This window comes from Python bivittatus, unplaced genomic scaffold (assembly GCF_059951505.1).
Source record: "Python bivittatus isolate LINGU-HERP-01145 unplaced genomic scaffold, Pbiv_v1 ctg000700_np1212, whole genome shotgun sequence".
NCBI classification, from domain to species: domain Eukaryota; kingdom Metazoa; phylum Chordata; class Lepidosauria; order Squamata; family Pythonidae; genus Python; species Python bivittatus.
In genome coordinates, this window is record NW_028277098.1 from 83,869,441 (window position 1) to 83,884,815 (window position 15,375).

The window sequence follows — 15,375 nt, forward strand, 5'->3', positions numbered from 1 at the left end:
ATCTTTGGCAACTTGAAGACATGTGGACTTCAACTCCCAGAATTGGACTTACATAGGAAACTCTACTTTCCCCCAGGATTTCTTTGGTGTGGCTTCAACCTGTCTCAGCAGCAGGCTGTCCCTGAGATAGAGGCCATGGTATGAAGACATGTCCTCAGTGATCAGTCAGCAGGCTATCTTAGAGCTAGGGTAAGGGGCATGCGTGGAGGACCCCATAATTAGGCCCCAAGTTCCTAAGCAAGCAGGTGGGACAAGAGCTGGGGCAAGCCAAGTATTGTAGCAGGAGGTGGGGTGGTGGGACCAATCAGCTCAATAAATCTTCTTATAGTGGAGATTACCTCTCTGGCTAGTGGTGGGCAATATCCCCCCTCATATTCAGTCCTCAGTGCTTCTGGATTGACATTCTCAGGCACCTTGGGTGGAGTTCACCCTGCTACACATGGTACCCGCCATGCATGCCCCATGAAAGGCCAAGCAAAGAGATGCCCCATCTTGGCAATAACCACTTCTCAAGAACTGGCTAGATAACCCCTATGCCAGGGTTTTCTTTTTCTACTGGAACTCATCTTAACGTACTAGGCATCTATTTAAGTAGATTTAGGGGTCTAAATTCCTGAGCTTTGGGAAGAGCAGGAATGAAAATTGTGGTATTAATATTAACCTGTATTTTTACATTATAAAGGTAATTATTATTTTTGTTTTAGAAATCCAAGACTACTGTATTCCCTTATGCAACAAATATTTTCCATCAAAATTTCCATTTGGAAAAACAGTTTTATAAATAAGCTATAAAAATCCATTACGTTGTTTTTAAAACTACATTAACTCAGTGGTTTCAAAATATACACGTTCCTAACTAACCATACCAACATGCTCCTCTCATTCCCTGCTGTTTTTAGCATTCTGTTCTCACTCAAAGACATTTCCTTCAGATACGATTTTATTTACATTCCTAACAAAACCGATTTGTAATCAGCTGCTGCTTCTCTTAGAATCAGCTAAACTTAGAACTCCAGTGGTCTTTATGTTTAATAGTTGCAGAAAAGCAATAATTTGTTTATGCATACCTTGACTAACATAGAGCTGCAGGAACTGTTTAAAAAAGACACCCTATTTTCTGCAACATGATTATTGGGGGTGGGAGGAACAAATTTTAAAAAACCAGACAGGAACTCACAGAGATTCCTGAAAAAACTGGATGTTTTGGTTCTCTGTGGTGAAAGGGTGGATGTTTGCTTCAGAAGTAGAAGAAAGTTAAACTGAATTATTAAATATCAATTTAGGGTTTTCTTTTGAGTCATGTCTAAAGTCTTGACATGCTAGCTGATGACATGCTAAAGAGGAAGCTGGTTCAAGCACTAGGCAAGATGAAGTGATCACCTCAGGCAGCAGAAGCAGTGAGAAGAGCAATGGATTCCACTCTGACAAAATGGAGGCTCTGTTGGCAACTTCCAGTCCAGGATTTTGGAAAATGGCCAATTGTTCTCCACCTTAAAGACTCATGAACTTGTGGCCACATCTGTCCACCTGTCCCTCGAAATTCAGTACCTAAAGGTGCCCACTTTCTGGAATAGCCTGGCCACAGCAATTCCTGTTTTGGCCATTTTGCATCAGGACTACTGCCATGTACTCCATATTGGGCTGTCCTTGAAGACTTTTGGAGGCTTTAGATTGGATAGAATGCTACTGCAGCATGGTTATAAAATAATACACAACATCAAAATCATATGATACTTATTCTCTGTGATTTTCACTGGCTTCCCATTAATTTTCACGTTTACTTCAAGGTGTTGGTGTTGATATATAAGTCATTTAACAACTAGGATGCGTCTGGCAGTATATACAAAAGAGGCTCTGTTTATGGTGTTGTTGTTGTTGTTGTTTAGTCGTTAAGTCGTGTCCGACTCTTCGTGACCCCATGAACCATATTGCGCCAGGCCTTCCGGTCCTTCACTGCCTCCCTGAGTTTGCTCAGTTTCATGCTCATTGCTTCAGTGATGCTATCTAACCATCTCATCCTCTGCCGTCCTCTTCTCCTTTTGCCTTCAATCTTTCCCAGCATCAGGGTCTTCTCCAAAGAGATCTCTCTTTGCATTAGGTGACCAAAGTATCTGAGCTTGAGGTTCATTATCGATCCTTCCAATGAGCAATCAGGGTTGATTTCCTTTAAGATTGACTGGTTTGACCTCCTAGCAGTCCAGGGGACTCTTAAGAGTCTTCTCCAGCACCACAGTTCAAAGGCATCAATTCTTCGGCGCTCCGCCTTCTTTATGGTCCAGCTCTCACAGCCATACATTACTACTGGAAAAACCATAGCTTTGACTATGCGGATCTTTGTCGGCAAGGTGACGTCTCTGCTTTTTAATATGCTATCTAGGCTTGCCATGGCTTTCCTCCCAAGGAGCAAGCGTCTTTTAATTTCATGGCTGCAGTCTCTGTCTGCGGTGATCTTGGAGCCCAAATAAATGAAGTCTGTTACTGCTTCCATTTCTGCCCCTTCTATTTGCCAGGAATTGATGGGTCCAGATGCCATGATCTTAGTTTTTTTAATGTTGAGTTTCAAGCCAGCTTTCGCACTCTCCTCTTTCACCCTCATCAAGAGGCTCTTTAGTTCTTCTTCACTTTCTGCCATTAGGGTGGTATCGTCCGCATATCTGAGGTTGTTGATGATTCTCCCTGCAATCTTAATTCTGGCTTGTGATTCTTCCAGCCTGGCATTTCTCATGATGTACTCTGCATATAGGTTAAATAAGCAGGGTGACAGTATACAGCCTTGCCGTACTCCTTTCCCTATTTTGAACCAATCGGTTTTTCCGTGACTGGTTCTAACTGTTGCTTCTTGGCCCGCATACAGATTTCTCAGGAGACAGGTAAGGTGGTCTGGTACTCCCATCTCTTTAAGAATTTGCCACAGTTTGTTGTGATCCACACAATCAAAGGCTTTTGCATAGTCAATGAAGCAGAAGTAGATATTTTTCTGGAACTCTCGTGCTTTCTCCATTATCCAGCGAATGTTGGCGATTTGATCTCTAGTTCCTCTGCCTCTTCGAAACCCAGCTTGTACATCCGGTAGTTCTCGGTTCATATATTGCTGAAGCCTAGCTTGTAGGATTTTGAGCATAACCTTGCTAGCATGTGAAATGTGTGCAATTGTGCGATTGTTTGAGCATTCTTTGGCATTGCCCTTCTTTGGAATTGGAACGTAAACTGACCTTTTCCAATCCCGTGGCCACTGTTGCGTTTTCCAAACTTGCTGGTATATTGAGTGCAGCACTTTAACACCATCGTCTTTTAGTATTTTAAATAACTCAGCTGGAATACTGTCATCTCCACTAGCTTTGTTGTTAGCAATGCTTCCTAAGGCCCACTTGATTTCACTCTCTAGGATGTCTGGCTCAAGGTCAGCGATCACACCAGCATGGACATCAGGGACATTAAGATCTTTCTTGTATAGTTCTTCTGTGTATTCTTGCCACCTCTTCTTAACCTCTTCTGCTTCTGTTAGGTCCCTGCCTTTTTTGTCCTTTATCATGCCCATCTTTGCACTAAACATTCCTTTCATATCTCCAATTTTCTTGAAGAGATCTCTAGTCTTCCCCATTCTATTGTTTTCCTCGATTTCTTTGCATTGTTCATTTAAGAAGGCCTTCTTATCTCTCCTTGCTATTCTCTGGAAATCTGCATTCAGTTGCTTATATCTTTCCCTTTCACCCTTGCTTTTCACATTCCTTCTTTCCACAGCTATTTGTAAAGCCTCATCAGACAGCCATTTTGCTTTCTTGCATTTCTTTTTCTTTGGGATGGTTTTAGTTGCTGCCTCCTGTACAATGTTACGGACCTCCATCCATAGTTCTTCAGGCACTCTGTCTACCAAATCTAATCCTCTAAATCTATTCATCACCTTCACTGTGTACTCACAAGGAATATGATCTAAATCATACCTGAGTGGTCTAGTGGTTTTCCCTACATTCTTCAATTTAAGCCTAAATTTTGCAGTAAGAAGCTCATGATCTGAGCCACAGTCAGCTCCTGGTCTTGTTTTTGCTGTCTGTATAGAGCTTCTCCATCTTTGGCTGCAAAGTATATAATCAATCTGGTTTCGGTATTGACCATCTGATGATGTCCATGTGTAGAGTCGTCTCTTGTGTTGTTGGAAAAGAGTGTTTGCTTTGACTAGCTTGTTCTCTTGACAGAACTCTATTAGCCTTTGCCCTGCTTCATTTTGTACTCCAAGGCCAAACTTGCCTGTTATTCCGGTTACTCCTTGACTTCCTACTTTAGCATTCCAATCCCCTATGATGAAAAGGACATCTTTTTTTGGTGCTAGTTCTAGAAGGTGTTGTAGGTCTTCATAGAAGCGGTCAACTTCAGCTTCTTCAGCATCAGTGGTTGGGGCATAGACTTGGATGACTGTGATATTGAATGGTTTGCCTTGGATACGCATTCTGTCATTCTGTCGTTTTTGAGGTTGTACCCCATTACTGCCTTTCCCACTCTCTTATTCACTATGAGTGCAACTCCATTTCTTCTAAGGGTTTCTTGCCCACAGTAGTAGATATAATGGTCACCCGAATTAAATTCACCCATTCCCGTCCATTTCAGTTCGCTGATTCCCAAGATGTCGACGTTCAATCTTGTCATCTCATGTTTGACCACATCCAGCTTGCCTTGGTTCATAGATCTTACATTCCAGGTACCTATACAATATTGTTCTTTACAGCATCGGACCTTCTTTTCGCTTCCAGATACATCCACAGCTGAACGTCCTTTCGGCTTTGGCCCAGCCGCTTCACTCTTTCTGGAGCTACTTGGAATTGCCCTCCGCTCTTCCCCAGTAGCATATTGGACACCTTCCGACCTGAGGGGCTCATCTTCCGGCGTCATATCTTTTAGCCTTTTAACATTGTCCATGGGGTTTTCTTGGCAAGGATACTGGAGTGGGTTGCCATTTCCTTCTCCAGTGGACCACATTTTGTCAGAACTCTCTGTCATGACCTGTCCGTCTTGGGTGGCCCTGCACGGTATAGCTCATGGCTTCACTGAGTTACGCAAGCCCCTTCGCCACGACAAGGCAGTGATCCATGAAGGGGTTTATGGTGTTGGCAATGGCCAAAAGAAGGTTGCTCAAATGAAGAATTTTTCAGTTGTATTGCCTTTAGTTCTCTGAGTTTGGCATTTGATGTTTTGTCATTTAAAAAAAAAAAAAAAGACTATGTGGCAACAGGTTGATGTCAACTCTTAGTGACCACATAGATGGACTTTCTCCAGGATGAGTATTGTAAATTCATTTGTGATTTTTAATTGGAAAGGGGAGTATAACAGTTATTTGATCATCTGAAGAAAAGCATTCTCTAATTGCCACAGACCATTTTAGCCAAGTCAATCTTAGTTCATTTCATCAGGAGTCCCATATTGTCCAAGTAACTGTACCTGTATATACAGATATATACAGGTATTGTGTAGGAAAATATTTTCAGGGGTATTTTCTTTGTCATTTTTTAATTTTATTAAAATTAAATCTTTTTTATCTTTTTTTATCTTTTTTATCTTTTTATATTATAATTTATACTAATTTAATATTATATTATTTTTTATATTTTTTATATTTTTATCTTTTTAAACTAAATGTTAAAGGTGAAGTACAAATCAGGGGTTATAATATATAATTTCATTGTAATAGTAGTTCTGTTCTATTGTTTTCCTCTCTTTGTTCTGTTTCATTAAATAAAGGCAATACATGTTAAATTCTGTAGCTGAAGTAGGAACAATGATCAGAGCTTCTGCAGCTGGAAAGGAAGAGCGACATCTGCTGGCTGTAAAGAATATTTAATTTTTCACCAAGTTTTGAAGTTCAATCAAGTTAAGCTCACCTTGGTTTGCTTCTACAGTATACTGTTTCATTTCCGTTTCAAAAATACCGTTCAACCTTCCTTCAATAGAGCAAAGATTTTAAAAATATATTCAGGTTTTCAAGTCGCTAACTTTTCACTGCAGCCGTTATAACTATCTTTAACAGCAGTTTGTTTAGTAGATAACCACTTGCTGATTGCAGTCCTCCAGTCTTTTATTAAAGGCACAAATACAGAGAAGGGCAATTTTCATTTGTTGGCTAAGCAACCCTGTGCTTCACAACAGGTGTGTCTGCAAGGTATGGTCAAAAAAGTCAAGATGGCTGTGGCAGTGCAGTCAAAGCTCCACCCAGTTTTAATGTGCAGACACCCCTGCTTTGCAAAGTAAATTAACTCTGCACATTTCTGTCCTTGCGAACCATCTTGCTACATCCATATCCATATATCTATGGATATATCCATATCCATAGATGGGGGCGAGGGTGGGGGGTGGGGAAGGTAGAATAAAATGACAGATTATTATCTCCTCCAAAGCCCTGTGGGTTCCTCCCTGTGTATTTTCTTACCCCACCCCCTTCCTCTCTCATTGGTTTCAACAGGGGAAGGAGGATTGGTTTCACCAGGCACCTGCAATTAGAGGCAATTCCACTAACAGTGTCTGGTATTGACAGAGCTTCCAGAGGTATACCCAGGGCCTTTTGGGCAAAGAAGACTGGCTGAGGCACGACCATCCTACACAGGGATCCCTGCATTAATCCGACAATAATGAAAAAACCCTGAACTTTTAATCAGCAGACTTAGGCAAGGAGATCAGAAGGCAGCAGTAGGGTCTGGGAGCTTTATCCCCTCCTACCGAGTGTTTCTTAAAATGAAATCCCCAGGAAGTGTTTTGTTAACAGAAAATCCAAGCACTCACTTCTAAATGGAAGTTGCTGTTCTCACCCCTTTAAAGTCTTGAGTTCGCAAAAGAAGTGCAATTATTGCTCCAGCTAGGGTGGTTAAGCCAATCATCGCCTCTTAGCTCTGGCATTTTTCCTTTTGCTGTGGAGAAAATCCACAGGTATGCACCAATACTCATTCTCCCCCATTTCCCAAAATAGACTTGTCCTTTTTCCACCTGGAAAATCACACACCTGATTCTAGTAGACAGACAGGTCATTATAATTTCCACTCTTGTTGCCAGCTGCAAATTACTCCCAGGAATAACCAAGAGTTCCTAATTTGGAAATATATCCCATTAACTTGTTTAATTGGGAATCTGTCATTTTCAGAGTGCTCTTGGGTACTGCAAAAGACGCTGTTCCCAGTTTATGGTGTTTGGGACCTTTATCCCCTCCTACCGAGTGCTGAGTTTTGGTTGCCAGAGTGAAGAAAAATTCCTCCGGGTGTATGCAAGGTCAGCACCATCATGGGCAATGTCAGGTGGGCCTCATCACACCAACATCTTCAGTCCCTTTTTGTCCACCCCCAGTGTGACCAAAGCAGGTGAGATAAACAGGATTTGGAGGTATCTAGAGAAGCCCCGTTTTCATGGGCCATCCTAGAACTTCAGTTCTGCCTCAAAAGTGGCAGTGGACAATTGTTTCCCCCAGTTAGCAGTTTGCGTGACACCACTGACCAGGGCGAGTGAGTTAGCATAGTTATGGGGCAGCTTAGCGCTGAAGCTAACCCCCTCTGAGTTAGTTGTTGGGGTTAATTAACTGTGTTTGTACGGGGCAGTATCTTTGCTCCCAGAGCCAGTGAAGAATGCTGTGCAAACAAGGCCAGAAGCCTCTCGGGGTCTCATGAGGTCCCACCAGCTGTAAAATACAGGGGCCAATCTGCCAATGTTCACATTACTTGCAGTCATAGGGAGCAGTCACAGCCCTGACACCATAACATTAATAATTAGAAATGAAGAGAGCTTCAAAGCTCTCTGTAGGCAAAATTTAATCTCCTTGCCACACTATGTGGTATTTTCACAGATGACCATTTGACCGAAAGCCAAAACGTGCTGCTGTGCGTCCTGCAGTGAAAGTGTCAGAATGCAGGTCAGGTCATGTTTAAGTTCCTGCCTCACGGCTTTTCTATTCACATTGCTTTATCAAGAACCCCCTTGAGTGCATTTCTGCCCTCCTTTCCGCCCACATATTGTTTGGTCAAAGATTTTATCAGTTCAGCTGTCCAAATGGACAGGACTCAGCACACTTCTAAATGTGTACAATCTTTCTATATTCTCTTTTAGTGCTCTGGGTTCTACCCTAAATAAGCCCCATCTTTCTCGCTTTCCTGAGATGTGACTCTCAGAAGGCTTCCCCTGGAGTGCAAACCATTGTTGCCAACTACAGAGTCTGAGTGAGAGACCCCCGCATTTGATGGCTCCTCGTCTTGGAACCAGTTCATATGGATCAAACTAGGAGAAAAATGTCTGGTTCAGCAGTTTAGCCTCAGCTCTGTTCCTGGCAATGGGACTTCAGAGAATTTCTGGAGTGAGCCCTGTTGGATGAAAACAGGCAAGCTGTCCTCAAAAATGCAGACACATACACGGTCTCCTGTTATATAAAAGCTATTTCGGGGGGAAGTAGCAGCATGTCTACGGGGCTCTCTCTACTGCCTGACTTTCATCGTTCTGGGCTTGCATGTCACCATGGCAGCCATTTCACGGAGGGATCAATCTACTTCTTACAGTGGCCATGACACGCTTTCAAAATTCCAGATGTGCCCACTAGCCAAAATATTTAGGGAACTTTTTGTGTGATTCTATCAGCTCAGATACAACTTCCTTCAGATGTTTCAAGTGTTTGTGTAAGGAAGGATTACTGGATCAGGCTGAAGAAAGATGTATGGTAGATTATCAGATTTCCATCTCTTTATTAGATGATCCTCATTGTACAAACTGAAACTGTTCAGGAATAGCTTATAAAAGAGGAGGCATTCTATTCTAAATGCTATTTGTGATTACTAGAGGTTAATTCATCTTGAAAACAAGATTGTGGTCTTGTTTGGCTTCCTGAGGTTAAGGAACATAATTAGGAAAGGGAACATAGTGCTCAAGGGGAGCCAAACTATTTTGGCACCTTGTAAAAATATAATAGCATAGCAGCTGATTAAACAGCAGTGAAAACCAAAAATTGGGTTAGTTTGCTGAAACCTGCCTGTGAGCTCCAGCAGGGATACCTTTAGAGGGGTCAAAAAAGTCAAGATGGTGGCTGTGACTATGCAATCAAAGCCCCACTCCTTTTTTTAATGTAACACAGGGGTGGAGCTTCAATGGCAAAAGTTACAGCCACCGTTCTGACCTATTTTCACACACACACACACACCAGTGGATACTCTGTGCCAGTGTTTTTCAAACTGGGATGTGTGGACTTCAACTCCCAGAATTCCCCAGCCAGCATGCTTGAAAGCTCCAGTGTTGATAGTGAAAATGAACTAGAAGTAAGGGGGCAAGGGGAGAGAACTGACCCCCAAAAAACCAATTTCCCCCACTTTTCTCCCCCCTTATGTTCCTCTTAAAGGAGAGTATGGCTCCTTTGGCACCAATTCTCCAGCCCCATGGAGCTGTCTTAAGGATTTGCCCCCCTCCTCTCTCTTCCCTGCTCCCTCCACTTGTCTTGTGGACACAACGCTGCCTAATCATAGAATTGGGGCCACTAATGTGGGCAGCACATTTTAAACCAGAGTACTTTTGTACTGACTCAGGGACCACAGAACACTGCTGTTAACGCTGTAGCAGTGTTTCTCAACCTTGGCAACTTGAAGATGTGTGGACTTCAACTCCCAGAATTCCCTAGCCAGCCATGCTGGCTGGGGAATTCTGGGAGTTGAAGTCCACACATCTTCAAGCTGCCAAGGTTGAGAAACACTGCTCTATAGTCTAGACCAGTGTTTTTCAAACTTGGCGACCTGTGTTGGCTTCAACTCCCAGAATTCATGGCCGGCCTGGGAATTCTGGGACAAGTTTGAAAAGCACTGGCCTAGATCTGCCTCTGACAAAAAATGTTGGAAGGGCACATGCCGGTTGAGAAAGAAAGGCATGAGGCTGGCATCGGGGTGAACAGAAGATGCAGGTTCTGTCCTTCGTTTGGAGCACGGGATGACGACTGCAGCCCCCCGGATGCAAGGGCCCGAAACAACTGGGAACAGGAGAGGGGATCCCCGCGGGCTAAAATTATGCCCTGGCCGGTGGAACCCTGGATCCACGGGGAAACGGGCACTTGGCCTGGAACAGCTTCTCTAGCAAGTAAGTGAATACGCCGCTGACACGAGCAGTCTCGGGCGCTAGGACGCTTGCAGGGAGACGGCGGCAAAGCGCGGTCTCGAACTCGGCACCCACTGAGTTCTTGCAGCAACCGCTCGCTCGTTGCCGCTGCGCCACAGGGTTTGGGGAAACGGCGGGCGCCTCTTCAGGCGAGCAAAATGGAAGCGGATTCTGCCGACGCGTCTCGTGGGCGGTATTATATATACTCTGGTGTCGTTCGTTCCTGCAATCACCTTCCTTTGCCTCTCGTATCTCTTTCGGGGTTTTTTTTCCCCCTCCATTTTCGGCATTTCTGGTGCGACGATCAGTTTCGTCCCCCGTTGCGTGTGGCCTTTAATGCAGCTTGGATGGTATTTCGACATTTGCAACCCGCTAGAGAAGTAAATCCTGTCCACCACCACCACCAGATCTCCTGGGAGAGTTCTCAAATATTCTAAGCACTGGACGCATAAGAGGACGCTGCGGCACGCGCTTACTTCCGTGTAGCGCTCCGAAGGAATCCAGCAGCCTTTAAAAGAGGGTGGAGGTGATACAGAGACCTCATATATGCGGGGAGGGCAGCTAATCCTTTCGCATTAGTTTTCTTAATTAAAACACCTCATTTCTACCTGCGAATATCACTTCTATTAATACATATCATTTTTCTCCTCCTTCTGGCGCCTTGGTGACCATTTGCACAAACTTTGCATCCGCGCATCTGCCTATGGGAGTGAACCCCAGTGCTCTGAGATTTACTTTGTGTGTGAAGTAAATCCACACAAAAATGAGCTATAAGAAAAAAAATAAAAAACAGCCTAATGTATGATGTGACTTCAGTGCTCTGTGTATTGTATTGTTTACCAAATGGGACAGAAAGAAAAGATGTAAGAAAAAGCATTTATGGAAGACGGCATATTCGTTCAGTTGCCACTCTTTTTCCTTTACTAAGGATCTCCTGCTGTAACAACTTCATAACAGGCAGGCAATGCACAGGTAAAAGATTTTTTTCTGTAATTGCACCTCTAATGCTGGGAAAAACTGCATATTGGTCGATGAGCATTTGCCTGCAAGGCAATTATTACAAGAAACTTGCAGAAGAAAATCTGCCAAATTCCATTAATTTTAATAGTGAAAAAAAATTGCCAAAGTATGCTGTAGTCTTGTATCATCTGTTTACAGCAACAGCTACTGCAAGAGAAAAGGGAAACATGCAGTTTACATGTTCTTAAACGAACTTCCAGAATTCATTTTATTTCAGCAACATAATAAGCAGTTGCTAAATGTTATTAGTAATTTCTAATAATTTATACAAATATATACTTTAATAGGTTGCGCTCCAGTGGTTTCTGAGAAGGTATCATAGGCTGTAAGATTTTTTCCTTTTCCGAGAGCAGAAACAAGCTCCAACTTTGGAGGAAATCCAACATCAGTACCTTTTTTATTTTTGGCTTTCATGGAAGCCCTCAAGTGGTTCTGACATCATTTGAAGGGGGAAAATATGATGGTGGTGAACCTGGACAATATGCCTCTAGACTAGCATCTAATCTGTATCAACCCTACAGCTGATACATGACTCCCCTTAGCTTTAATAGGACATTCATTTAAATTAAAACCCAATAAACAAAAATAAAGAGACAAAACACTACTAAAGTTAGAATTGCCAGGATTCAGAATTGCAGCCAGATAATCCATCCTCCATGGATCTATTTAGAAGCAAACTCCACTGGATTCAAAGTTGGCTATCGGAAAGATAGACCTATGATCCTCAGCCTCTCTGGAAAAATGCATACATTTGAAATTTCAAGAACGTCGTTCCTTTCACAGAAGAGCTATTATGAAAGACATTCCCAATTACCCGTATATCAGAATGCTACCTGCAACATCCCCCCACTAAGTACACTTATCTTTATTTTTCTTCTAGACAGATGAATGTGTATCGAGACAAGATACTGGAATGCAGAAACCAAAGCTTATGAAAATCAGAAGCTTTATTGGAAATAAATGAGGATGGGACTAATGTTTTGTTTTGTACTATGCAGTTTTTTATTAAAAAAAAATAGTAAACAAAGGGGTAAGGAGTCAAGGAAGTAGGAAGTCTGATACGAAACAAGAACGTTCACAGGCATATTGCTATCCAATTGCCATGTTGAGAATACAAGTACTACATAATAAAATTGGTCTAAATCCACTGATTTCAACAGACCTAGGAGTATCCAACTTCATAGAAATTAACAGCATTTTCGTTAATGCCATGAATATACTTTTGGCACAAAAGGCTGTGATGCAAATAAAATCTTAAGAGATTAATAGGAACCTGCCAATCTTGAAATGGCCTAAATTACCTGAATTGCATGATTGGGCTGCATAAGATACTATATCAGGGATTTACATCCTTATGATGGAACTGTGGGTTGAATTCCCACTGATTTAGGAAAGTAAACAGATGACAAAGAAGCAGATATCAACTTCTGTTCTTGAATTTTTCAGCTATCATATAGGATTTGAATCAAGTAATAAAAAAAAGTTCTACTATATAAATATGAAATAAAGAAAATGGCCAAGTTCAATTTTATTATCAGACATAAGTGGAAATATTTAAAGCACATATAAAAAGTTCCTCTTCCTTTTCTCCCTGTATTGTTTTCATTCTTTATCCAACCATAGATCTTTTTCTTCCTCTTAATCGTACTTCATCCAGTTTTTTAATCACTGGAATTGATTTTTTAGATGCAGCTGAGTATTTCTTCAAGAGTGCTTCAAACAGAGCTTCTGTGTTCGGATGGGTACTCAAAAAGGCTTTCTCTAAGACATACAAATCAACACCCTTATCCTCAGGAAGGGTAGAAATAAAACTTAGTCCAAAATCTACTAACATCAACTCCAGATTCTCCACTGGTGGTCGCAAAAGCATGTTAGAAGTTGTGAGATCCCCATGTACAAGGTCTTCATCATGCATTCGTGCCAATATCTCACCTATCTTTTCAGCTAATAGAATAAGACTGCTGGTGCCTTCACCAGATTGCTGCTGGGAGATGATATAGTCCCGAACAGTAAGTGATCCTACAACATCTTCAAGATATATACAGTTAGCAACATAATCCACAAAGTACACAACAGGTGCAGAAATCCCTAAAAAAAGGAAAATAAAAAACCATTAGCTTTGGATGCAATATAATTATACAATCTTAGGAAATAGACTAATGTTCTATTAGAAAGCATTTGCTCATCCTTCATCCAGACAAATCTGTTACCATTCTACCCTTTACCTTATCACAGGGATGTGCTATTGTATGCATTATCTTTCTTGCTTTTGAGCTTTAAAACACCCAAACAATCAACACATTGCCGTGTTATCTGCAGCTGGCTATTTTGAGAAGCTAAAGAATTTGGAAAATATAAAGGAGGAGCTGGGAATGCTAGAGTACTGACAAGATATAGCTAAGAAATGTTTTTAAAAGCCTGGAGCACAAGCAGAAAAAAAAGCCCCAATTTTAAAGCTGACGTGTATGTTTTATTCATTAAAACTTATATTCTGCCTTTCCTCCAGGTGCTCAAGGCAGCTTACATAGCACTCTGTCCTCCAATTTTTCCCAACACCTCCAAAGAGGGATATGGGCTGAGATGAAGCAGCTGGCCTCAAATCACCCAGGGAGCTTCCACAGCTGAGGATGAAGCTCGCAATGTCATTAATCCAAGCACATATCTGTCTTCTAGCAGTCTGATATCCAACTACTTTGGTAAATTTAACTGCAAAGATGTAAAACACAAGCTGTAATTGATCAGGAAATACCTGGTACATCACTGGCCTCCTACCACTAATGCTTCCCATATCATGGCCATGTCTATGAGAAATTAAACTGATCACAGCCAATAGCATTAATACATTAAAATTGAAATAGTATTATATAAAAAGGATTTTTGTAATACTCAAAAGAGGAGGCGACATATCTTCCCCAACCACGACACATTGAAACGTGTTTAACCTATCCATTACATTTGCCTTTTTAAAAATCAGATCTGCTTCCAGAGCCATTCAAATTTCAGGCAGTCCCTCCAATAAAGAGAAGGTAAAAAACTTTGAATCCAGTTGCAGTAAAAAGGGATCAATATTCAAAGAGGCGACAGTAAATATTCATTATGTTGTCTTGTGTGTCAGTTGGGCGCTGTTTTGGTTACTCCAGTGATCTCCTTTTAGCCCGTTTAGAATACTGGAAAATCGTTGCCTTTTTAAAAACGCCCTGACTCATTCTTTAAGAAAACAATCGCGGATCCGCTGTTCCTTGATTGGCTGCCAGGAGGAGTCCACCCACTTCCCGCCTTGTCCAATCCCTGGCTAAACCCCGCCCCCACCTGCCCGTCGACAGCGTAGCAACGAACGGGCCTCCTGCGCCGTTCGCTTATGGCTGAGTCTCTCGTCCAGCGTTGGGTGCCGGTAACGTTTCGGGAACCGGAGCTTCATCACCGTCGGCCTGCCTAAGAATTGGCCCCGATAGAGGCGGGCTTCGGCCCCCTGCTGGATCAGCTGCAGCCCCTCCATGGGAGGAGGGCATCCTGATGGGTCGGCTTCGACCGGCCTCGCCTTAGAGTTTGATCCCGCCATGATGGCAAAATGGCCAGGCACGTCCCTCTCTTACTACGCATGCGCAGTCATCCTGACCTAAGCTGCGTCCCGTGCGCAAATTCTGTAGCTGAACGGGCAACGTTCTCTGGGCTGCGAACGTTAGATGGCAGCAAGGAAACCAAGAAAAGTCTGCTGCCATCTCTTGGTCGGCTGGGTGTTTGCAATCCATATTTTGTAAGTCGTAATAAAGAGCAAATTTGTTCTGCGTTCTTTCGAGAATGATAGGGCTGGAGTGCCGGGAAAAAAACGAAGTAATTTGAATTTGGAGCTGCGCTGCGTAACCTGCTTACCTTCCCGTGTATATTGTTTTCCCTTTATTTGTGTCACCTTCCATAGCGCTCCTTTCGTACGGTTAATCGTGTTTCCTTATTAGGATTCAGTGGGGGCTACTTCCTATGCAATCCACGAACCAGGGATTGTTGGACTACAGCTCCCATAATCCCCGTCAACGTACATTTTATTTCGTTTCTATCTTCCTGGAAACTCAGGAAAGTTGACTGGGCATGAAAAGAATTGTCCAAAAAAGTACATTTGAAGATTAACACATTCTGCTCCTAAAAGAGGCAGTTGGTGTAGTGGTTAAAAGCACCAGGCCAGAAACTGGGAGGCTGTGAGTTCTAGTCCTGCCTTATTCATGAAGCCAGCTGGGTGCCTTTGGGCCAATCACCCTCTGTCAGCCTTAGGAA

At 42.5% G+C, this 15,375-nt stretch overlaps 1 protein-coding gene across 1 annotated transcript; it reads right to left on the minus strand.

The window, feature by feature from the left end:
* Positions 1 to 12,121: 12,121 nt before the first annotated feature.
* On the minus strand, positions 12,122 to 14,693 carry TP53RK (TP53 regulating kinase). Its single transcript, XM_007439894.4, has 2 exons — positions 14,419 to 14,693; positions 12,122 to 13,197 (listed from the first exon to the last, which is right to left on the minus strand). Exons 1-2 carry the CDS (start codon positions 14,666 to 14,668, stop codon positions 12,719 to 12,721), a joined length of 729 nt encoding a protein of 242 aa, XP_007439956.1. The 5' UTR covers positions 14,669 to 14,693; the 3' UTR covers positions 12,122 to 12,718.
* Positions 14,694 to 15,375: the final 682 nt, after the last annotated feature.

Excerpts from the sequence above, each read along its gene's own strand:
- TP53RK (XM_007439894.4), bottom strand. The coding sequence starts at position 14,668 with ATGGCGGGATCAAACTCTAAGGCGAGGCCGGTCGAAGCCGACCCATCA. Across the intron at positions 13,198-14,418 it reads GCTACGCTGTCGACGGGCAG|GGATTTCTGCACCTGTTGTG; the intron begins GTGGGGGCGGGG and ends TCCTTTTTTTAG.